Source organism: Osmerus eperlanus, chromosome 13, assembly GCF_963692335.1.
Source record: "Osmerus eperlanus chromosome 13, fOsmEpe2.1, whole genome shotgun sequence".
Taxonomy (NCBI): Eukaryota; Metazoa; Chordata; class Actinopteri; order Osmeriformes; family Osmeridae; genus Osmerus; species Osmerus eperlanus.
Window position 1 is genome coordinate 18,077,808 of NC_085030.1, and position 23,625 is coordinate 18,101,432.

A 23,625-nucleotide genomic window follows, 5' to 3' on the forward strand; every position below is an offset into this window, starting at 1 on the left:
CATCGAGCATGCGCAGTTGTAATTTAACCCCATTGTAACGAAGTGAAAAACTAGCTAGTATCTAGAGCTAATTGTGGTTAGGTGTTTACCAAACATTAATGGGACTACTACGCTAATTTTAGCCAACTTTATGAATATTTTGAACTTATTATTTCAAGTTGTTCTAAGCAAGCAGCATGTCAACTCACTTCGAGGAGAGGAGCGGAGTCATCCTGTGTAGAACATCGTGGGGGTCTTGGTATCAAACCATGGAGGAGGTGTTTATCGAAGTAAACGTTCCTCACGGCACGTCTGGTAAAGAAGTGAGATGCAATCTGGGATCAAAACACATTGAACTGCACGTGAAAGGACAAGAGATATTCAAGGTAGGAATTAATCAAATTCAAACCACTGGATGGTGATTTGGATGTTCTGTGTCATCCCATAATGTATTTGGTGCAGACATCAACATGCCATTAGCTTACTGACTGAAATATTACCACATTTTAACTTTCAGGGTAAGCTATTTGGAACCACAGTTTCTGATGAAGGAACATGGACATTAGGTAAGTCCTCAGCTAAGCACTACCTATTGTATCTGTTAAGCTACATTAATTAACCTAGTTCCATGGTTGAATGTATACTGTACAACCCCTCGCCCCCTCCCACACTCCAGAGGACAAGTGTCTGATCCGCATCGTATTGATGAAGACAAACCGGGAGGCAGGAAACTGTTGGGCGTCTCTGCTGGAGGGGCAGTACTGTGCGGACGCCTGGGTTCAGGACCAGATGCAGCGCAAACTCACCTTGGAGCGCTTCCATAGAGAGGTACACCAACACGCCTTACATCTGCCTGGGCCAAGCCCGGTAATCATTCCCTTATGTAGACTGCCAATTTATATGGGGAGCTGTAAAGTCCTTTGTGACTTTTCTTGTAAAAAAGTCAATATAAAACTATTTAATTTGACAGTTATTTCTTTTTAAGAGATTCCCAAGGATGCCAGAGAGAGATGATTTACCTCTGAGCTGCACCCATCCCTGTGATGCCCTCTCTAACCTGTTGTACCATCCATGTGATGCCCTCTAACCTGTTGTACCATGCCTTTGATGCCCTCTCTAACCGGTGTTGTCCTCCTGCAGAATCCAGGGTTTGACTTCAGTGGGGCAGAGATCTCTGGGAACTTTGCAGGTGGAGGGCCAGACTTTTCCAACCTGCAGAAGTGACGTGATGATCCACAGTGCTGTCCTGAACCACCATGCTGGAGGTCTTGACCCCACCCCTGAACCTTCTCCTGTCCGGGCTGAGACCCCAGCAGCTGGCCAGGTGGATGGCAGAGACTTAACTCGGTATTGAAGGGGAAGTAAAAACCATTGTCACATGCTAACACATGTCCCCTCAGGGGGCCGGGGATTAACGGCATGGGATCTGGGTCATCCCAGTGCTACACGCCAACAGTGGATATGTACAAAGTGGGAAGGGTTTATACATGGGGATGCAAGTGCACAGTGAAAGCCATAATTTAATAGCCAACCACCTGCCTTTTAAGTTTGTGTATTCTTCCAAGCTGTTCTCATTGCACATGAGAACATGAGTGTTTTGAACATGTCGGCTAGGGTGGGGTTCAGAAACTGAATCTAAGAATATGTGAACCGGGTTGCTTTGAGCAAAGTATATTGCATATATTTTAAGTGGAATAAAATGGTTTTTCCTTATGAAACACATTGTTGCATGGTTGGTCCAAAGACAAGGTAAAGCACAAATTGCTTTTCAATAAAGTTTTATTGAAAGGTTGTACATGGGGCACACAGATGTGTAGTAAGCCAATTGGTCAAAAATTTGTTATACTTAAAAAAGGGACTTAATTTGTAAAGAAAAAAGTTAACTTCCTATATAGATCAACTCAGGGGCCCTTTGCCTTGGCACAATATACTAAAATGGTAACAATTGTCTACATCTAAATTTTATTTTGTGCAACTTGTGAATACTACCACAATACACATCTTGTCAGTTGTTGGGAGGGGGGCTGCAAAGTAACTATGAGTAGTTGAGCTAAAACAGCATCGCTATATCAGGCAAGCTTCAACCATGTTTCAGATCAACACTAGCTCCTCCATCACTGAGGAAACCACAACACCCTCACAGTATCAAAAAGAAAAATAAAGTTTGTTTTCATCACCTTGGGTAGGAGTGTGCATTTAGGACAAGTCGACCTAGGGTGGGAGTGAAGGGTTTTGGGCCCGATTTCTTGGTTCCATTATTAGTGCACTTCACAAAACCCTTCTCCCTCCTCTTCCACATGGTGGCTTGAGGACCTAGGTGGTTCTACATACTTCTTCGCTTAAAACTGAAACCGGTGCTACAGAACGTCTCAGAAAACATCCTCACACTGATTAACATCAGAGCATAACTGTACACTTGTGCAAGCAATTCAACTTGGAAGGAAATCCTTCACTAGGGGGCAGCAAGACATGCCCACTGTTGACCAGACAGATGTGATGTCATGGTGAGCTTATCCAAAAAGAACGACATCACAGAAACTTAGGAGGCGGGTGGGGGGGATAAACAAGAACAATAGAAACAAAGTAGTAGTTGGCATTTCCTTAAAGAACTCCATCATCCATAATGCAGTTCTGTAAGGAAATAGTTGGCGGTGGTAGGAGGCTTATTTCTTAGTAGGAAGTGTGGCCATATACGCCTCCAGCTCAGGCCAGTTCAGCAGCCAGACTCTGGGATGGTGAGCAGGTGGGTTCAGCAGCCAGACTCTGGGATGGTGGGCAGGTGGGTGATCTTGTAGTAGCTGTGCTTCAGCTGCCGGGCTGTCCGTCCTGAGATCACCCAGCGCAGCCTCTGGCTGTTGGGCCTGGAACGTCTGGTGGTGGAGTACTCCACCAGACACCTAGCCACCAGCTCCCGCACACACACCAGGTCCCCGTCTCTGACCTGGCCAACAGAACACAGGGACAACACTTCACATCAAGCAAACGTTGCTGTTATGTGAGACAGAGCCACTAAACCCAAGCCAGAGGGCATTAGCATCCAGCATCTCATCGTCTTGATTAATGATCAACTATACATTTCCCATGAACCCTGGTTACACATTTAGGCCTTCAGCTGTGCAACAAGGCTACAACAGCAGCTGTGAGAAATGCCACTCAGTATCCTGTTACATAGAGAGGGAGGAGAGAGAGGACCCTGGTCACCCACACTCAGGAGCTGCTGGAGGGACTGCACAGCCTCCACTAGCTTGTGGACGTGATCGCTGTCGTGTTCCTCATGGATCTCCAGGACCAGCAGAGCCAGGGCCAGCAGAGAGGGCTGGGAGGGGAGAGTAAGGGGAGGAACATAGTGAGACACACCACTGTAGGAGGTTCATAAAGACACACCAGGACACAACTAAAAATAGACAAAGGTCCAATATCACGTTTCATAACATGCATAACAGTTGGCGCTTACAGTGTGCCGCTGAAGTGTATAATGGAAAGACAAGACATCAACCTACCTTAACTTTGGAGAAGACGAACGAGCAATGGCAAGCTTTCAGTAAAGCCTCCAGTCTCTCAATCCTCAGCACCTCTTGGCTGTGGAGACAAAACGCCCTGTTAGGGTTAGAGACGCTCTCCCTCTAGGAGCCACTGCGCTCCAGATGAGCAGCCTACCCGTCAGAGCCCAGCTGCTCCTGCACGTGGCTGTGGAAGAGGCGCAGGAAGAGCAGTGCGGTTGGAGCCTTCACCCTCCACAGCAGCTTCTCCAGGATGATCCTCTCCATGCGGACCATGTCCGACACGCTGAAGCGGTTCTGGCTGATGCGGATCATATCGGCGGCGTTGGGAACATTCTTCTCCTCTTCTGAAGACTTGATGGCAATGTAGAAGCAGCAGAGGCCAACGCACGACAGGTGCTTGGGCTGGATCTGGAGGGGGAGAGCTTGGTTAATCTACATGTAGACATAATGGCATAGTTCTTTAATAAATGTCGGTTGAGATTTTACGTTATCATTTTGACAGCTCATGTAGCACATGACTATCAACATTCAACCATGTAAATATTTGAGAGAAACTTAATATGCACCAGGGAGACCTAGACATGAAAGGCTGCCTGTCTAAACATTTTCTTCATTCACCAGATGTTTCAAACCAGTGAGTCTAGTGGTGTGTGCAGCCTGCAGCTACGGTCACACTCACCTTCATGACTGAGAGGAACCGATCCAGCAGACTGACGGCCAGGGAGAAGGTCTCCGAGCTGAAGCCAAAGAACCGGGTGAGAGAGAGCAGGTCCTTCACCTCATACTCCCTCAGCCGCACCGTCATCCTCAGCCCGTTGTCGTTAGCGCTCTCAATCACCCGCAGGCCCGTGAGTTTTGGCTGGTAGCGAGACTCCAGCTCAGTCAACGTGCGCAGCTGGGCGGAGAAGGGCTGGACCACGGGGGATGGCACTGTGTCGATCATCTGTGGAGGGTCACAGACGTTACCAAACGCTGATGAGAATAATCATATTTGGACCTGCAGTCCATCCCCATGCGCTACCAATATTTTAAATGACGGGTATTCGCTTTTCATTTACTGAGTCAGATTCCTAGCTGAAATTGTCATTGAACTGGACTAGTTGGCCACAAATAACTACATTATAATTATAGTAATCATGAATGTCAGTGTGACCCAAAATTATTCTTCACCCAAACATATTGCGTTTTACCTATGTATAGGGGATAGACATATTTTACTCTTTGATTTAAGAACTTAACTTTTGGGGGCTAGCGTAGCGAGCGACCCGGGCCTTGTAGCCTGTGCGTCACTAATAGGGCAGCAGCGTTGCGGCATGTCGGGGCATGTCCCCAACATAGAGCAATGGACTAGCCAAGATAGCAATAGACACGACCACAGTATCGCAATTACGCGAATATCTACTTTTAAAAACACCATTCTAAATACTTTCTTAAACTACACTAGTGGATGACATGACTAAAATATTCCTGTCAAAGGCGCAGGCACCGTTTAGGCTATAATGCCCTGTCATCGATACTAGTAACTGAACGTCACAGAAAACGTTAGGCTAACGTTAGCTAAGAGGTAGGCTACATATGAAACTAATTTATACATTGTAACTCAAGTTTAAAACATATAGGAGACAAGCAAATATTTATAGCGAATGTTTTTATAACAAGTTGTTAAATAAAAGGTAGCTAGTTAGCACAGGATTTGAAATTACAATAGAAGATCACGGTAACTTACCTTATCTTAAGTGATGGAAAGCGTTGCAATATGGTTATCCAAGAGTTTACAGAATAATGTTCTAAATAAAAATGTTTAGAAAGGAAATGAAAAAAGTGTCAGTATGATCTTCCGACAAGAAAGCTTCAAGCAAACGTAAATTTCCGCCTATGCACACTCCCTACCCTTGGCATAAAGCGCCGAGAAAGGGCTCCGGCGGTTTAAGTACGGCCGCTCTGCCCCGCCCACACAAAGGGACATTTGATTAGCTGTCGAAGGGAAGACCCTCCCTCATTTCGGAGTCTGATTCGATCAAATCGCACAAATCAACGCGGAAGTCACTCTGACAGGGGGCAGTGATTGCTAGGCGTTCCTTTTTACTTAAATATAAAACGATGAAGCGGTTTTTGGAACATTACGCTCGGCCTATGACAATACACAATGTCTTCTCCCTCCCTCCAAATACTAAATGATTAACTCAATTCCAGAAATACACACAGATTAGGTATATGTAAAAAGTCAAAATTAGTTGGGAAATTGGTGAAAAAATACTTATGAATTGACCTTTTCAGCGCCAGGTTGTAGGCCTATTAACCAGCAGCTGGTTTTCTATAACTTTTAGACACCTACCTATTTCTGGGACAGTCCAGATTCTAGTAGTGTGGTGGCAGATTGCTATAAAGTCGCACCCTTGTTCAGCTATGATATAAACATGTGTTTCATTTTTTTTTTCGTTCAGTAACTTCACATGACACACGTTCTTTCAAAGTACTTTATTCATTGAGAAAAAACATACAAATCCATACGGGATGATTAAGCACAAACCTCATGAAGACAATACTTAATATGGATTAACTATATAAGAAAACCTTTGAATCACGATTCACATTTTAGTTTAGTCTCATTAAGACAGTTAATCCCTTCAGCCTTCAACAATGTTAGGCTATTTAATAACTCGACGATCACATTTATAGGTATTGTGTATAATTTAGTGTACGCGTTGTTTCATTAAAGTGCGTCTTATTTATAATTTGACCAACCCTGATAACCCTTTCTGACAAGGCTTTTAAGCATTTCTTCTTTTAATACAACCCCTTTCAACTTTACAATTTCACAGTGCATTAGGATGACACCAGTCAAATAGGTATATATAAATATGAACAGAAACAAAATACAGCAACATCAGTAAAAGCACATTTAATAGTAAAATAAAGAGAATCTAATAGTTACCTGCAAGCATTCTGTGTCAGGTGAAGAGAGAGGAGTAACCATGCTACTGAGGTTGAGGAAGAGAGTGGTTCTTTAGCTTCCCCTAAACACAGATTAAATCTCGTCTACTGGGAAAAACACTGATTTCCTGTTTCTTCTGCTTCAGAGTTAATCTGTACCTGGGTAACCACCCGTGAGTTAGGCAGGTTTGGAAGACAGTGGTCAGAGAAGATCACAAGAGATCAGACATAAACAGGAGCACAGAGGGTCTTCGAAAATGTTTGCTTCATACTGTCAAAAAAACAGCAAACTCGATTATTAGTTTCAAACAAGGAAATGTATTTCTGTGGTAGAAAGTCTTCTAGTGTAGATTCCTCCCTGAGGTTAAGGAGCACGCAGATGGGAGACTAAAGAAGCTACAAACAGAAGAACATCAGGTCAGAGATCCTGACAGACGTGCAACGTTACTAAACTGACCAAAATAAATGTATGGGTACTGACTTTAATAAACTATCATTGGCCAACATAAGCATTAACATGGATGAAACAAAGATGTATTCCTATCACTTTAGAGTTTGTGGCAAAATAACACTTAAAACTATTAAAAGTATGTTAGGTAAATAGTTAGTCTTATCTGGTTATAGCAAGTAAATACTGTGTCAAAACCTGCTGTTCATTTTGAGATTCAACCAGTGTTTATTAACCCAGATAAGCCAGGCTAACAGAGAGTAGGGAGGAGAGGAAAGAGGAGGAGAGGAGGGAGGAGAGGAGGGAGGAGAGGAAAGAGGAGGAGAGGTGGGATGGATCGATGGATGTGGAAAGAAACCAAAGATGGATAATAGGGGTGTAACAATATATTGTGGCACAATATATCCCAATGCAAATAGTTTTACAATATGTATCGTAGCCCTTTTATCCTATTGGATGAGCTACCAGCACGCAATTCACAGAAATCACTTATACTGAGTTAACTAAGTTGTATGTACAACAAAGAAAGTTATTGAACATTTTCAATGTTTGGGAAATAAATCTATTAATTGAATTTCAGTTTCCATTTTTTTTTTGTTCAAGATATCGTGAAAAAACTCAATTTAAGTAAAGCCCATTTTCCATTCATTGCTTTATTTTCATAACAAGCAAGAACACTGTTACACTGTGACAGGACCGACCAGAGTGCCTGAAACAGCAGAGACTATCGCCTAAACACAACCTCTCACTTCGGATCCATGCATGAATTGATGTCTCATATATTCTACATACATGATCTATTCCGCTTCATAAGCAACTTTTTAATTTGAAAAACTATCAGAATCTTTAGATATAGATATTGTATTAATACTCATAGGAACTGTATTAATATAAGACAGCACTGGAGTAATTAATGTTGTGGATTAACAGACTAGTCATATTTAGTTATGTAGCTTCACAAGCATTTGCATGTATAAATACACAAATGTATAATTCCATGTTAAGACAGTACTTACACACACTCATACATGCGTGAATTGCATCATTACACCAGAGCTTGACCCATCCCTGGGAACACAGGGTTAAAAGTGCTCTACAGGATGGAAACGATTTGAGATCATGAAACAACATAAGCCTAGTTATCGCACCAGAGCCCCCAGGCGTGTTTTCACACATCTAGCGGAGTCAGCATTCGAGACACACCAAGTCCACTGAGCTTAGACGCCTCCTGATCCATAAGAACACAAGTGGATTAGGGGCGCCACATCGCGCACACGCACACACACGCACGCACACACACACACACACACACACACACACACACACACACACACACACACACACACACACACACACACACACACACACACACACACACACACACACACACACACACACACACACACACACACACACACACACACACACACACACACACACACACTGGTGTCACAGTGTCACTGAGTCCATACATACAAGTCAGTATTCAGTTACAAAAGTTCCCATGATGATGGAGCACAAAGCCCTGGTTTCCCTGGATGTCAGTTCCATGAATCAACTGAAAAGGGAAAACCATTAAAATGACAAAATATGAAATATTGAAATGAAAATAAATATAAAATATAAATGACATACCGAACTTAGAAACTATAGTAAGATGAGACTAAAGATAAGAAAAGAGAGGAAAACTTTAAAGTAGAAAGAACCAAATGTATGATCAGCGCTCTAACTGCACTGTAAGCTGGGTGGGGGTGGGGATGAGGGTGGGGACAGGTTGGGGGTGAGGGAGGGGGGGTGAGGGGGACTCATCTGGTTATATTTCATCACTTTTCACCTCATTACACAGCGAGAGAGGGAGTTAAAAAGAGAGAGGTGGAGAGAGAAGGAGTACTTGGTAAGAGAGGAGAGAAAAAAACAAAGAAGACTTACTTCTTCTTGTCCTTATCCTTCTTGAAGGGTTGAGAGGATCCTTGCAGGGCTTGTCCCACCAGCGCCTCTGCTGCCACCTTCCTCCTGTTGAAGGCGTTCATCTCCTCCTCCAGGTCTCTCCTCTTCTCCTCCAGGTTCCTCTTCTCCTCCTGGTGCATCCTCTTCAGCTGCTCAAACCGCTCATGGAGCTGATTCACAGACATACAGCTTAGCAGAGATGCATGGAGCTGATTCACAGACATACAGCTTAGCAGAGATGCATGGAGCTGATTCACAGACATACAGCTTAGCAGAGATGCAACAATAAAAGATCTTGACCTTGATCTTACCGTTAACCAGTGTCCACTGACACATGCTCATTTTAGCCTCCATGTAGTCATACACCCATGCAAGACTACCTTCTGTTATATCCTCTTTGACATTTGACACAACAACTGGTTAAAGACGACCCCCTCCCAGACTGGTTTACCTCTCTCTCCTTCTCTTTCAGCTCAGCCTCGGTCTCCTTCACCTTGTTAACAAACATCTGCCTCATCTCCTCCTCCTTGTGCTGCAGCTCTCCCAGGAACTCCTTCCTCTTAGTTACATACGTCTCCTGGAGGCTGGGGTGGACACACGCAGACACACGCACACACACGCAGACACACACACACACGCAGACACACATGCAGACACACACGCAGACACACACACACGCAGACACATATGCAGACACACATGCAGACACACACGCAGACACATACGCAGACACACACGCAGACACACACGCAGACACACACACAGACACACACTTTAACCCCACTGGTTGAATAAAATAGGGTAGCTGATAGAGGAGCTAGGTGGTGCTGGTAGCCTCACCTGAAGGGCTGGCTGTCTGGGTCTGTGTCCTTGAAGCCCATCTCCTCCAGCTTGCAGCGTCGGTAGAGCTCGTAGTGGCGAGTGTGTGTCTGCTCTCTGAGGTCCTCCATGTTCACCCGCAGCAGCATCTCCCTCAGCTTCACAAAGTCACAGTGGCTCTCGTTCTCAACTGGGTACATCAAATCACAGCCCGTTTTACAAGCAACATCACAGAGGGCTTCACAGATGCCCACAGATCTCCCTATCAGCACCATGAGACAAGGACACGTGTGGGTGTGTACGATACCCTGACTCATGTTTATCTTTTTTAGCACACTGATCTGGGGTGTTATTTTACAGTGATGTTCTGGGATGGTGGTGCCTCGATGCTTCGATGGCCAAACAACTGTCCTGGTGCACATAACTCTGTCATGATTGCATTTTGTACTTTTGTCGATCAATTTCCTGTTAGTTACTGTGCATCCAATCAGCGATGAAAGTGTTGTACCTACCCTTTCCATTTTGAGTTAATGTAATGTTGTTTTGAGTTACGTAATGTAATGTTGTTTCCCATTTGGGGGAGCGTGTCTTTGTATTGGGGGGAGGAGAGCAAGTCATCCTATTTGGGGGGAGTTGACTCGTATTTGGGGGGAGTGTTTTCATTTGGGGGATGCACTCGTATTAGTGGGTGTGTTTTGCATTTCAGGGCCACCGTAGTGGAGTGGTACCTACCCTGCACGGTGCCCCAGGGGTAGAGTCTGGCCCGCACCATCTTGTTCCCCACCTTCACCTCCTCGGTGCTCCCCACAACTGCAAATGGCAGGTGGGCCTGGAACCAAGAGCTCACAAGGTCAATCACACAAGACCAAAGGTTAGGTAACAACAGACTAGATGGTTAGGGTTAACCCTTCCCCAGAGTCAGTGGTATGTGTACAGTGGTGTTTGGTGTAACTAGGAATGCCTGACAGAAAGCTTGCCCCACTGTGTGTACGTTTGTGTGTATGTGTGTGTGAGTGAGTATGTATGTTTGTGTATGTGTGTGAGTCAGTATGTATGTTTGTGTATGTGTGTGTGTGTGAGTGAGTATGTATGTTTGTGTATGTGTGTGTGTGTGAGTGAGTATGTATGTTTGTGTATGTGTGTGTGTGTGAGTCAGTATGTATGTTTGTGTATGTGTGTGTGTGTGAGTGAGTATGTATGTTTGTGTATGTGTGTGTGTGTGAGTGAGTATGTATGTTTGTGTATGTGTGTGTGTGTGAGTCAGTATGTATGTTTGTGTATGTGTGTGTGTGTGAGTGAGTATGTATGTTTGTGTATGTGTGTGTGTGTGAGTGAGTATGTATGTTTGTGTATGTGTGTGTGTGTGAGTGAGTATGTATGTTTGTGTATGTGTGTGTGTGTGAGTGAGTATGTATGTTTGTGTATGTGTGTGTGTGTGTGTGTGTGTGAGTCAGTAGCGGCCGGGACTTTGAGGGGCCTCTCCGCTAAGTCGGAGCTCGAGGCCCCTCCCCTAAATCCACTCAAAATGTTTCTCTATCTTTTATCTTATACCACTGCCAATAGACTGATTGCTGTCTACCTTTAACTATAACCTATATTCAGCAATGTGAGAGAGAAATAAAAAAGTTTAAAAATAACCTAAGCAGAATTGCTTCAGTACAACAGCAGCCTATTTGTCATTGTTCAAAACCAAAGACAGCGCTATAGCCTTCTGATAGTTCAGCACCAAGGAAAGCATCGCCAATATGAAATAAGACACAATCAATGGAGGGAATGGAAAACATTTATTTTTGACAATAAGTAAGCAAGTATATTTATTGTTGGTTGCTGGTGAAGACGTGGTGCTGCTAGTTACCTGCTGCTGCTCTAGTGTTTTGTCTGTGGAGATGCTGATGATAGCTTCCTCTCTGGCTGGTCTAAATAAGTGTGTAATCTTTGGATGTTTTGCTCGAGCTTGTTCAGACAACTGTTTATTGCTGCGCTTTTGAGCACCGCTTGCATATTTTCTTTTACTCTACCGTCATCTAGCAAAACGTAATGATGAACATTTTTTAAATGTGTGCGTTCAAGAGGCGTAATGGCGTAGAAGTGCACGTAAGATACGCAAAAGCCATTGTTGCCAGATTCAGTGATTTTGAGACTTTTTAGCCCATGGAAGTCGATGAAGATCTGTTACGTTGCCTACATCACGGGTTTCCTTTACCTGGCAGTTGAAACTTGGGGCTCTCAATGAGCGCCCTCAAAGTTTTTATATATAGGCCTAGTCTGTTTTTTGCAAGGCAGGGTGGGCCCCCCCCTGCCTTGCAGTGGCTTCCCAGCCGCTACTGGTGTGAGTGAGTATGTGTGTTTGTTTATGTGTGTGTGTGCCAGCTCTGAGGTATCTGCGTGTGTGTTTTAGACATCAGACTCACGTTCATGGAGGAGTTGATCTCCGTCACGGCCTCGTCCTCCGTGGGGAACTGGTAGATCTGCACCCCGTTGCTCACCAGTTCACTCATGATCTTGATCTTGAACTTGTGCAGCTCGCTCTTCGATATCGTGTCTGCCTTGGCGATGATGGGAATGATGTTCACCTGCAGAGGCATGACATTCTGATGACAGGCTGAACACCTGACAGGTTGAACACCTGACTGGCTGAACACCTGACTGGCTGAACACCTGACACGCTGGACACCTGACACGCTGAACACCTGACACGCTGAACACCTGACACGCTGAAAACCTGACAGGCTGGACACCTGATACGCTGGTCACCTGACAGGCTGGACACCTGATACGCTGCCTTGGAGAGCTTGGCGAGCATGGGACTCAAGCTACAAAGTTTTGCTCAATACATGCGACATTACCTGTCCCAATAATAGCGTTACAACTGGTTACACATTCTCTTTTGAGAAACATTACCTTCCTATACCGATCTTGAACGTTTTAGTTAACTATCTTGCCATTCAAATGTTGAATGTTTTGGATAATTAGCTTCCTATACCTATCTTGAACATTTTGCAAATACCTTGCTGTCCAGCTTCTTCATAGTGACCAGGTCCAGAGATTTGAGGGAATGTCCAGTGGGGGCGATGAAGTACAAGCAGATATGAATCCTGCTGTCGTGGTAGTTGAAGAGGGAACGCTTGATCTTCAGTTCCTCCTGAAGGTAGTTCTCAAACTGTGTGTCGATGTAATCCACAACAGGCTTGTAGCTGTGTGGAGAGAGCACATGAGAAATTGTGTGGTTACTTTACACTGTGCCTGGTAGCTGAGATGTGGTTACTTTACACTGTGCCTGGTAGCTGAGATGTGGTTACTTTACACTGTGCCTGGTAGCTGAGCTGTGGTTACTTTACACTGTTTCTGGTAGCTGAGATGTGGTTACTTTACACTGTGCCTGGTAGCTGAGATTTGGTTACTTTACACTGTGCCTGGTAGCTGAGATGTTACTGTACACTGTGCCTGGTAAATACAGTGTCTTGACTTTGTCCACTAAAATCCTGTTACAACCAGGGGCGTTGTTTCCAGCGTTGGGAGTAACGCGTTACAAAGTAACGCATTGCTGTAATTCCACTACTTTTAGCGGTAACGAGCATGTAACGTTTTTTTTTTAAATCAAGTAATTCAGTTACAATTACTGAAATTTAAATGAGTTTGTTTACATTTACATTTAGTCATTTAGCAGACGCTCTTATCCAGAGCGACTTACAGTAAGTACAGGGACATTCTCCCCCGAGGCAAGTAGGGTGAAGTGCCTTGCCCAAGGACACAACGTCATTTTGCATGGCCGGGAATCGAACTGGCAACCTTCAGATTACTAGCCCGCTTCCCTAACCGCTCAGCTACTTGACTCCCTAGTTACTCGCGTTATTCTCTTTTGGGAAAAATGAACACTTGAAGACAAGATAGGCCTACTTTAGCTGCTTCTGATCTGATGTCGCAGGACCTTGGTGGCGCAATGATACACCAATCGAATCAATCAATGAGCATTAAACCACATCATGGCCGACAGTGCGGATAGAATGAGCTTTCTATGGGCGTATGTGAAGCCCTCTGTGACATGCTTGCGTGTAAAAAGGGCTATACAAATAAATTTGATTTGATGACTTTCTCTCCTGGAAGTATGGTGATTACTTTTCGCTCGTTGAAATTAAAGACAAAAATGTAGTGGTGAGTTGTAAATTATGTGCAGGTGCAAAGAAGCTATCCACATCTAAGAGTAGCAATTCAAATCTTATGAAGCACCTGTTGAAACAACACGCTTCGACAAAGCTAGTAGCGAAAGACCCCAGCCCTACGGATGCTGAAGGCACCTTCATTTTCTCTTTTAATTAGTGTTAATACTGTAAGCCAATCACTTTTATTTCATTGGGCCAAATGTGGTAAAAGAAAAACACTGTTAAATGACTGAGACAGTTATTTTGTATCAAGTTAAGTATTAAAAGGGACTTTTGAACTACTAATTGATTTGAAGGCCTGTTGCCCTCTTGATTACAATAAATAGGTCTAAAAAATATGTTTATTGTGTTTGACTGTTAAGTACTGTTCATATTCATTACATTTAAAAAGCAGATATAAAAATTACCTAAACGTTACTTTCCCTAGTAACTAATTACTTTTGATATACAGTAACTGGTGAAGTAATTCAATTACCTTTAAAAGAAGTAACTAGTAACTGTAACTAATTACTAATTTTCAGTAACTTGCCCAACACTGGTTGTTTCAGCAAAAGCTAAGGTATGTGACATGAACTATCGTGATTCTGACCCTTCATCTTCTGCTGCACTTGGGATAAAAGCATCTGCTAAAGGAATAAAATGCTCAATGTAGCCAATGGTACAATGATAATAACATGGTACAATGAGAATCACATGGTACAATGATAATCAGATACAGTCCGTAATTAACTGAATACTTGTATTCAAATTGTTACATACAAAAAATGCATTAATGTGTTTAAAACCGCCGAAAATGAATAGTTCCAGGTTACCAGGCCTCTTTTAAAGGCAGAAAAAATTACCATTGTATCTTGGTAACAGTCTCAACTACATCAGTTGTTGCCAAGAATCCTTTTCTCTCTCGTTGGACCAAGTCCTTTGAGATCACATTAGTTCCACCAGTCATTCTCTACCATCTCTTCCCCTTTCATTCATGCCCACACAAAGTCCAAAGCCCCACACCCAGTTAGCTGGTCTGGGAGGCGAGACCTCCCGTGGATCACTTAATAACGTCCGGTTACATTATATTAAATTGTATCCATTTAGCAGATGCTAAACTGCTGGGAGTCAGGTGGCTGAGCGGTGAGGGAATCGGGCTAGTAATCCGAAGGTTGCCAGTTCGATTCCCGGTCATGCCAACTGACGCTGTGTCCTTGGGCAAGGCACTTCACCCTACTTGCCTCGGGGGAATGTCCCTGTACTTACTGTAAGTCGCTCTGGATAAGAGCGTCTGCTAAATGACTAAATGTAAACCTAACCCAGAAGAGTCCTACCTACTACTAACCCTAACCCTAGAAACCTTAACCCTAACCCAGAAGAGTCTTCTGGGTTAGGGTTCTTCTACTTCAACACCATGAATAGAGCTACAAAAGGCACAGACCTTGGTCAAATACTACTTGCAAATACTCTCAAAATACTTTATGTTTAGCCAATAAGAACAGTCACATTTTGTCAAGCTTTAATGGGGCATAGCAACAGTGTACAGTTTCGTCTTTCTGGGAGCATCGTCACAGATCAGGGTCATACTGCCCCTGGTAACCTCCCCACTACCCCTATAGCCCCTGGTAAACTCGCCTCTACCCCTATAGCCCCTGGTAACCCCTGGTAACCTCACCTCTGCTCTTGGTAACCTTACCTCGACCCCTATAGCCCCTGCTAACCCCTGGTAACCTCACCTCTACCCCTATAGCCCCTGCTAACCTCACATCTACCCCTATAGCCCCTGGTAACCCCTGGTAACCTCACCTCTGCTCCTTGTTGATCTGGTCCCCAAAGCCCACGCTGTCCACCACGGTCAGCTTCAGGTGGACGCTGCTCTCGTGCAGGTTGTAGGTTTTCGGACGCAGGTGGACGTTGTCTTGGTAGTGGCTGGCCTTCTCATTATCAAATTCTGTGTTGAAAAGGGTGTTCATCAGAGTGGACTTTCCAATCCCAGTCTCCCCTAGAAAATAAAAAAGAAACAAAATGTTATCAGTTGAATCAGATTCAGCGTATAATCCTTCTCTCCAGTTTCTGTGGCGCTGAGAAGCAGACTGCACCAGGGGCAACACTCCTGTCTCCCCACATCTCCATGGATACATACCCACACAGAGGATGTTGAAGCAGAAGCCCTGTGTGACGGACTTGCTGACCAGTTGATCAGGTAAGCTGTCGAACCCAACACGGCCGCCCAACTCCAGCTTCCTCTTCTCTTCATCCTGAGACACAAAACACAGAATGAGGACTGCTTTCTCGATATGACTACTGGGTTCTGTGTCGCTATGTTTTTCCTGCATTATTTATAGAAAATGTATGTACTAATTACAGGTAGAGGGTTTGAATAAAACAGGGATGAATCTGCATGAATAGGTTCATAATAAACATCTTACTAGAACACCCAACATCTTAACATTTGAAGATGCACTGAGTCCTTCACTGCCCTCAAATAAACCCAAGTTATAGTAAAAATCTGTTCTTTTAGTCCAGTCACTTTAAGCCAAAATCGGGGTCAACCTACGACAAATTGCAACAGAAGCAAACTCAACTGGTTTTGTATCGTCAATATGTTCATACGCCTATTCATTCTTTTTCTCATGTGAATAGGGTAACATTTTTAATCTTTAGATATCACCATGAAAATTACTGAGTTGATTACTTACATCAAGACAAACAAAAAATGTATTACAAGGTTTTTTAAATTGTTTGTTAACATGGGAAAATGGTGCATAATCTAATTAGGTATGCGCTAATTTGCATAAATACCACAACATCTCTAAACATTGGATATAGCCAGGTGAAAATGTATTGTTGAATCTTGTTAACATATAACAGTAAAAGACTAGATGCAATGACTATATCACTAGGTGCATGTCATGTTTTGCTCCAACTACAACCTAGATGTATCAGCCAAGACACAAAGATACTAGCTTTCTGCAACCATTTGACAATTAAATCTTATGAAGAGGTTTTAAAAATATTTGTCAAAAAATCCACAATGTCGTCTATTAATTATACGTTTTTTGAAACAGTTGTGATACTTTTTGAATAAATGATATGAATGATAGGGGCCTGTCCCATGTGTGTCCCATGTGTGATAACTGGCCTATGTGTTCCCAGTGTGGAACACACAGACCTGTGAGGAACACACAGCTGGTACCTCCCTAAGAGAAACCATGAGGACTTGGATATGCTTCACACAACCATCAACAATATCCCTGGTGCACACACACACATGTGCACATGAGTGCCTTTATCTGGCTGTTATTTTACAGGATGAGAGGAGACAGGAGTGTGCTCTTTATCTCATTATCCCACTATCCTCTTACTCTGTCCATGTTACAACCTACTCTATAAACACCGTAGCCCACCCCGTTCCACTCTCACTTCATTCCGTGTGTGAGCAGCTACAAAAAGTAACCTTCTAGCCTAAATGAATACATGCAGTTAAAGATAACACGTAACTCTTACAATTTAGCAACGTCACATCCACTGATCCGTGAACTGAGTATGTGTCATCGTTTTACTCTGACAGCGAGAATCGTGTGCAGTAGCGTGATTTGCATTGCCTATTTAAAACCCGGAATTTCACAATAGACCTAAACCTGAATATTGATATAATAAGCAAGTCTTATTTTACGCAGAAATTAGCTAAGCCCGACTGTTGACATCGAAAGAGAAATCACGGTTCGTAGCCCTCGTACGATTGGCGCATTCTGACTACACCTGAACATTGGGCCACATGCAGCATCACAAAAGCCCCAGTTAACGAACAAGGGTAACTGAAAACATGACAACCCTAAACCAATAGGCCTGGCTACTTACAGCGAAAATGTCCATGTCCGTAGCCGCCATCGTGCAAGGAGTACGGAGAGAATCTTCGAGGACCTGTCTTCATCGGGACTGGGTTTGACTGAGGGAACGGCTCAATTCATTCAATATGGCTACTTCGTGGCTACACCCCCTCGGTGCTGGAATGCCATTCACTAAGCACATCCAGACCTCGGGCACTCGGCTTCTTGATTTGAACCGATGTTTGTCAAAAGCAACCAGACTTAACTACAAGCAGGCATAGGTCTACTGCAATATTACAGGAGTGGGTAATAGCCTACAGGACGTAGATGCTATAATAACTCGTTAGTAACAAAAAACCGTATCATCAAACACAATGTGACCTCAAAATGATGTTAATAAAATGTAGGGGCCATGTTAACAGGATGCTTTACCACATAGGCCTATGCCTCACAGAAACCAATCGACAAACATCGCAACAGTCATAACAACATGTAACAGGTGTTTAGGCTATTAACAAACAACGTAGGCTAATTAATTGAATGCAACTTACAGATATAGCCTACATTAATAGCCAAAACATGTTCAAATATGTGTGTAGGCTATATACCTTGAACCTATTTACTTAGTAATGTTTGAGCTGATTCCATAGCATCAGGCGTCACCGAGCACAAGAACAGACAGAACAAGCATCGGGGGCGCGCTTTTCATGCGCGTTCTGCCTTTTAGAGAATTAAATACCGCGTTCAAGCGAAAAGAAAATGGCAAGAAACTATAGTCCAGACACCGGAAGCAGCAGGTAGTGACGAGGGGGAAGAGATAATACTACTTGACCATCACACAGAGCAGCTCAAGAAAAAAGACGGACGGCGGGATTTGCAGCAGAGTCAAAGAAAACTGGTTTTCCTGCATCCCGCTGATATCTTGTCAACGGATTGAGAGGTGAAAATATGGATTTGACTCAAGAATCTATTTTGACGTTTTTGTTGGAGAACGGCGGAAAAGTGAAAAATTCTGAGTTGGTAAATAATTTCAAATGTCAACTTAATTGTAGCGATCCCGCAGAGAAGAAGCATAATAGGGATATTTTTAAGAAATTCGTGAACAGTGTTGCGGTTGTGAAACAAGTCAATGAAGTCAAGTTTGTGGTAGTGAAAAAAAGATATCAGGACTTTGTTAAAGTGGGTATGAAATATAGCGCGCAAAATTCGGATTTAGACGACAGCTTTAGTAGCCAGACCTTGTCCCTCTCACCGACGGTATCGGAGCTCAGTGCTTTAGTTAAATACGAATCTGTCAACATACCGAACTTGGATATTCAAAACAACAATACGTGCAACTCCTCAAACAGGAATGGGAATTGTTTGAACAATAGGGCTGATTTCCAACATACGCCTGTGCATATCAGTAACATAGGAAGAGGCTTAAGAAACGGTGGGTCATGTAAGACTTGTAACGAAGACCCCCCTACCGTAATCAAGGTCCTGAACGTTTCTTATGATCAGGTGATCAAAACGGGAAAAACTGGCCCAGTGTTTGCTATCGTGGCAGTCAAATCTCCATCCCGTGGTGATTCACCCCCGGCAAGACAAGATGAGTTAAACTGCATACCAACCTTTTCTGGATTGAAAACCCCAGTTGGATCAAAGTCTCTGATGCAGATGCCAGTTTCATCGTCAGAGAGAGATTTCATGCCTCTTCCTAATGGTCCAGGCTGGGTGGGCTCAGAGCAGAGTGCCTCCCTGTGGAGAGAGCTGTCCCAGGAGGAGATACGAGCCCCAGGCTTCCCCCTGCTCAGGAGAAGCAGGACCTGTAGAGCAGCAGAGGACCAGCAGGGCCTGGGGTGTGTCCCCCTGCCGCCGGGGGGCCACCGGTGGCTAGTGACGGCAGCTTCTGGGCTGTGGGGTCAGATCCACGGCCAGCTGCAGCAGGACAGCCAGCTGGCGACCAGGAAAGACTTCATGTCTGGATTCACAGCGCTGCACTGGGTGGCTAAGAGCGGCCACAGTGAGATGGTGCACACCATCATGGACGTGTCACGCAGGACAGAGGCGAGAGTGGATGTGAACGCTCGCACGCATGGAGGCTACACACCGCTGCACCTCGCTGCCCTGCACGGCCATGCAGAGCTGATGCTTCTGCTGCTGAAGCTCTACGGAGCCAACGCAAACATCCGGGACAATGATGGGAAGAAGCCGCTGCATTACCTTGGGCCAGGTGTGTCTCCTGAGCTGCAGCAGCTGCTGGGAGGCGGGGCCCAGGCACACGGGAGGGAGGAGGAGGACAGGGACATGCCCAGAGGGATAAACACCCTAAGCAGACTCTTCATGCAGCCTCACGGGACGGCGCACCGGAGGAAACACAAGATGCTGCCTGGGGGCATCTCACCCTGGGACTAGGAGACTGGGACTAGGAGAGGCTGGGGCATCTCACCCTGGGACTAGGAGACTGGGACTAGGAGAGGCTGGGGCATCTCACCCTGGGACTAGGAGACTGGGACTAGGAGAGGCTGGGGGCATCTCACCCTGGGACTAGGAGGCTGGGGGCATCTCACCCTGGGACTAGGAGGCTGGGACTAGGAGAGGCTGGGGCATCTCACCCTGGGACTAGGAGGCTGGGACTAGGAGAGGCTGGGGGCAGGAGGATGAAGATGCACATGTACAAATAAGGATTTTCCAATATAGAGCAGGGTGGGTATTAGCTCGCTATTTGATATTCAGAATATTGATATTTTGATATACTCTAACATGTGAATTGTATTTAATAACTTGTAATGTCTTTAAAGTATTGTAATTGCCTAGAATTACATTAGGCTAGGCTTGGGTCCCTTGTCTTGAGTGACAATAAACATTAATGAATGTGATGCTCTTATTCTGTTTCTGAATCTGGTTGTGTCCCTGGGGACCTGTGAGTGAGATGATTTAAAGTTTAAAATGATATCTTAAATATATAGAGCTCATGCTGCTCATTAGGTTCCTCCGGTAGGAGGGAACCTATTGTTATTGTTGGTATTCTTATTATTATTTTTCTTCTCCTTGCGCCCCAATATCTCAAAAAGTCCCTGGTCATAAATTTTCTAATTTGGCATATTGATACTACATCCAAGTGGGTACCCCCACACCAAATATGGGCCACATCGGACCATAGGGGGCGCCACAGGCCACGCCCAAATGTGCGATTTTCAAAGTGATGGCATTTCCACCCCATTGCTCCAATTCTTCTGAAACTTGGTGTGCATGCCTCATTTTTCATGAGGAACAAAAAAGCCTCAAGGACCCATAAGGTCCGCCATGATGGATTTTCCTGTACTGTGATAATCTGGGAAAACCTTCAAAATTCCTCTTCTCTTGAACCAAAGGTGAAATTGACTTGAAATTTGGTACAGATATGTATCATTGACATATTTAAAAACGTTACTTAAGGCAATTGAATCAAGTACAAAATGGCTGAAATGGGTGTATTTATGTAAATGTCCACATTGCCTCAATATGTTTGTGTCACTAAATCAAATGTATTTTTGAAGGATGGTTCAAACCTAATAAGCTTTAAGGTGACATGCCTCTGAAGTACCATGCAAAGTTTCACCTTGATATGTCAAAATATGACTGAATTACAGCTGTTTGAACTTGGACCAAATCTGACAATGCTCGCCATTGGAGAAACAGCTTTTTTTAATTATCCAGTTATTGAACTTTGTGTATTCCATGCCTGAGAATGGCTCAATTGGCTGAGATGTTGTGCTGGTAATCAAGGTTCAATACCAGTCAGAGGCATAGTTTTTAATTTTTTATTCTGACCAAACGGTTTCTAGTCTCCCGATAAATCCTCCGGTTGTAAAACATAGCAATGCGTGTTTATTTGAGCCCATCACAACACATCTGTTTAGCGAGACTGTGTAAACCACTGCAACACAAGCCAGTTATGTTGAGTTATGGCACCCCAAACAACCTAATCTAAGCACTATGAGTAATATATTCTTTACAGCAGCAACCAGGTCTAGCCTGACGTTGTCATACTCATAATTCTAGTCAGAATATGAGTCTAAAAACTCTCCGTTGGGCTGTGAGTATGGGGCGTGTTTCAACCGAACCTGGAAAAAAAATGCCTCTTCGCTCAATTGGATAGACCTACAACCAATCAGAGCAACGTAGTATGTTGTTTGTTGAAAAAGAATTCAACCCAAGCGCTCTTTGGTGACGTGGTTGATTACGTTACTGTTGATCATCTGTCCATCATCGTATAAAGCCCGCCCTGACAATTTTATTGGTCCGAACAGCTCTTGTTCGGACATAGTTTTCCCCCAACCGAGCGACCCCAGACCCAACTTCCCGACCAAAATTATTTGTGGGTGGTGCTAAGTTCGGCTGGCACCCAGGCTAGTAAATTGCCTAAATATGTTTGTGTCACTAAATCAAATGTATTTTTGAAGGATGGTTCAAACCTAATAGGCAAACGGTTTCTAGTCTCCCGATAAATCCTCCGGTTGTAAAACATAGCAATGCGTGTTTAGCAATCTGCATAGCAATCACAACACTCCGATCATCTGTTTAGCGAGACTGTGTAAACCACTGCAAAACAAGCCAGGTACACCACAGTAGCTAGCTACTTGTAGTCTGGCATGGTAGTGTCAGATTCACAACCGAGTTAGCTCTAATGAAGTATATTGATTGTTCAGGTGGATCCCTTTCCTGTTGTGCAAATTAATTTCAGTAACCTAAGCCAGGACACATCGCCACTGATGCTAGGCATGATTTGAAATTCCATTCCATGACAAGTTATGGCACCCCAAACAACCTTTTTAAAAACTATGAGTAAGCTATTCTTTACAGCAGCAACCCAGTCAATCCGTTGTCCCATTTTTATAGGAAAAGTACAATATGGCTATTCATAAACTCTCAACAGTTGATGTGTAGCAGAGAGGCTGACTTGCAACCTCATGCTCTTGAGTTTGAATCTCCACTCAGCCTGTTGTCGTTGGTCAACATGAAGTAATTTTGCTCTCTTGTTGTCCAACTCTTGATCTTCTACAATGTACATTTTTTTTTTCCATTTTGCGGAGGAACCCGCATCGCTGCTTGCAGCTATATTTCTTATTGTTATTTTTATACATATTTTATTTTATATTTAAATTGTTGTATTCTTAGATTGTTTAGTTCTTAGAAATAGTTAAACTTTTGTACTTTTACTTATATTTTACTTATAATATATTTGTATATATTTAGTGTTCGGCACCTCCCTGCCACAGTCAATTCCGTGTTTGTATAACATACATGGCGAATAAACCGAATTCTGATTCTGATTCTCTTAAATTGGTAAAATTCACATTATTTTTGTATGAAACTAAGTACTTAATAAAGATAATTACACGTTCTAAGTAGTTTTAAATGAATGACATCTTGTTTACCTTGAACTTAAACATGAAGAATTGCAGAGATGGGAAATAACAAAGTAAAAATACTTCGTTACTGTGCTTAAATAGATTTTTCTGGTATCAGTACTGTAATTCACTATTTTTCTGATAACTTTTTTCTTTCACTCCTTACATTTTTACACAAATATCTGTAGTTTCTACTTCTTACATTTTCACTTCAGCCTCTAAGTACTGCAGCCTCCAATTACTGGAGCCTCCAATTACAGCAGCCTCTAAATGTTTTTCGAAAAAATATATTTTCCAAAAGATTTTTTCCAAAAGATTTTGGAAGAGTTTTGAAAGGTAGAAAACATTTATTAAAAAAGTTTTCACAAAAATATTTTGCATCATTGATCAGGACTCTACTGTACTCGTTTGTACTCTGCTCTGCTTTAATCTACTCTGTTTTAGGCTTCTCTGTTCTCCTCTCTCCTTCCTCTCCTCTCACTGTGTGTGGGGGGAAAAAAGTTTAGAAAAAATGTACGTTAAGGATTAGACAGAGGGAGTTAGCGATGTCTACATGACTGAGAATTGCCATAAGTGAGGGAGATGTATGAAATTGTCAACGTCAAAAAGGATTCCTGGCGAATGCTGGGCATGTCTGTAGTGTCTTTTTGT

General features: G+C 43.5%; 4 protein-coding genes across 6 annotated transcripts; 2 read left to right on the top strand and 2 right to left on the bottom strand.

Annotated features, from left to right (window-relative positions):
- The first annotated feature begins 8 nt into the window (after positions 1-8).
- Positions 9-2,487, top strand: nudcd2 (NudC domain containing 2). The gene is made up of 4 exons (XM_062477180.1): positions 9-365; positions 497-545; positions 656-807; positions 1,120-2,487. The coding sequence occupies exons 1-4, from the start codon at positions 177-179 to the stop codon at positions 1,201-1,203; spliced, it is 474 nt and encodes a 157-aa protein (XP_062333164.1). The 5' UTR covers positions 9-176; the 3' UTR covers positions 1,204-2,487.
- Positions 1,741-5,394, bottom strand: ccng1 (cyclin G1). Of its 2 annotated transcripts, XM_062477179.1 has the most exons (7): positions 5,209-5,394; positions 4,162-4,425; positions 3,637-3,890; positions 3,480-3,558; positions 3,185-3,295; positions 2,759-2,920; positions 1,741-2,722 (listed from the first exon to the last, which is right to left on the bottom strand). In XM_062477179.1, the coding sequence occupies exons 2-7, from the start codon at positions 4,423-4,425 to the stop codon at positions 2,693-2,695; spliced, it is 900 nt and encodes a 299-aa protein (XP_062333163.1). In that variant the 5' UTR covers positions 5,209-5,394; the 3' UTR covers positions 1,741-2,692. The 2 variants fall into 2 exon arrangements, with proteins under 2 accessions (XP_062333163.1, XP_062333162.1); XM_062477178.1 differs by having other exon boundaries at positions 1,741-2,920.
- Positions 5,395-5,951: 557 nt separating this feature from the next.
- On the bottom strand, positions 5,952-17,784 carry LOC134032232 (septin-8-A-like). 2 transcript variants are annotated; one of them, XM_062476121.1, is made up of 10 exons: positions 17,631-17,784; positions 15,913-16,027; positions 15,576-15,771; positions 12,638-12,824; positions 12,042-12,203; positions 10,363-10,459; positions 9,652-9,820; positions 9,263-9,395; positions 8,794-8,981; positions 5,952-6,812 (listed from the first exon to the last, which is right to left on the bottom strand). In XM_062476121.1, exons 1-10 carry the CDS (start codon positions 17,658-17,660, stop codon positions 6,758-6,760), a joined length of 1,332 nt encoding a protein of 443 aa, XP_062332105.1. In that variant the 5' UTR covers positions 17,661-17,784; the 3' UTR covers positions 5,952-6,757. The 2 variants fall into 2 exon arrangements, with proteins under 2 accessions (XP_062332105.1, XP_062332106.1); XM_062476122.1 differs by lacking the exon at positions 5,952-6,812 and adding an exon at positions 8,243-8,422.
- Positions 17,785-18,301: 517 nt separating this feature from the next.
- Positions 18,302-20,549, top strand: sowahab (sosondowah ankyrin repeat domain family member Ab). Its single transcript, XM_062476118.1, has one exon. The coding sequence runs from the start codon at positions 18,548-18,550 to the stop codon at positions 19,994-19,996; it is 1,449 nt and encodes a 482-aa protein (XP_062332102.1). The 5' UTR covers positions 18,302-18,547; the 3' UTR covers positions 19,997-20,549.
- Positions 20,550-23,625: the final 3,076 nt, after the last annotated feature.

Coding starts and splice junctions, on each gene's coding strand:
- sowahab (XM_062476118.1), top strand. CDS start 18,548: ATGGATTTGACTCAAGAATCTATTTTGACGTTTTTGTTGGAGAACGGC.
- ccng1 (XM_062477179.1), bottom strand. CDS start 4,425: ATGATCGACACAGTGCCATCCCCCGTGGTCCAGCCCTTCTCCGCCCAG. Junction 3,891..4,161: donor GGTTCCTCTCAGTCATGAAG/GTGAGTGTGACC, acceptor CTCCCCCTCCAG/ATCCAGCCCAAGCACCTGTC. Junction 2,921..3,184: donor CCCTCCAGCAGCTCCTGAGT/GTGGGTGACCAG, acceptor TCTGTTGGCCAG/GTCAGAGACGGGGACCTGGT.
- nudcd2 (XM_062477180.1), top strand. CDS start 177: ATGTCAACTCACTTCGAGGAGAGGAGCGGAGTCATCCTGTGTAGAACA. Junction 366..496: donor AAGGACAAGAGATATTCAAG/GTAGGAATTAAT, acceptor TTTAACTTTCAG/GGTAAGCTATTTGGAACCAC. Junction 808..1,119: donor TGGAGCGCTTCCATAGAGAG/GTACACCAACAC, acceptor GTCCTCCTGCAG/AATCCAGGGTTTGACTTCAG.
- LOC134032232 (XM_062476121.1), bottom strand. CDS start 17,660: ATGGCGGCTACGGACATGGACATTTTCGCT. Junction 15,772..15,912: donor CTTCAACATCCTCTGTGTGG/GTATGTATCCAT, acceptor TTTATTTTCTAG/GGGAGACTGGGATTGGAAAG. Junction 9,396..9,651: donor CCAGACAGCCAGCCCTTCAG/GTGAGGCTACCA, acceptor TGTCCACCCCAG/CCTCCAGGAGACGTATGTAA.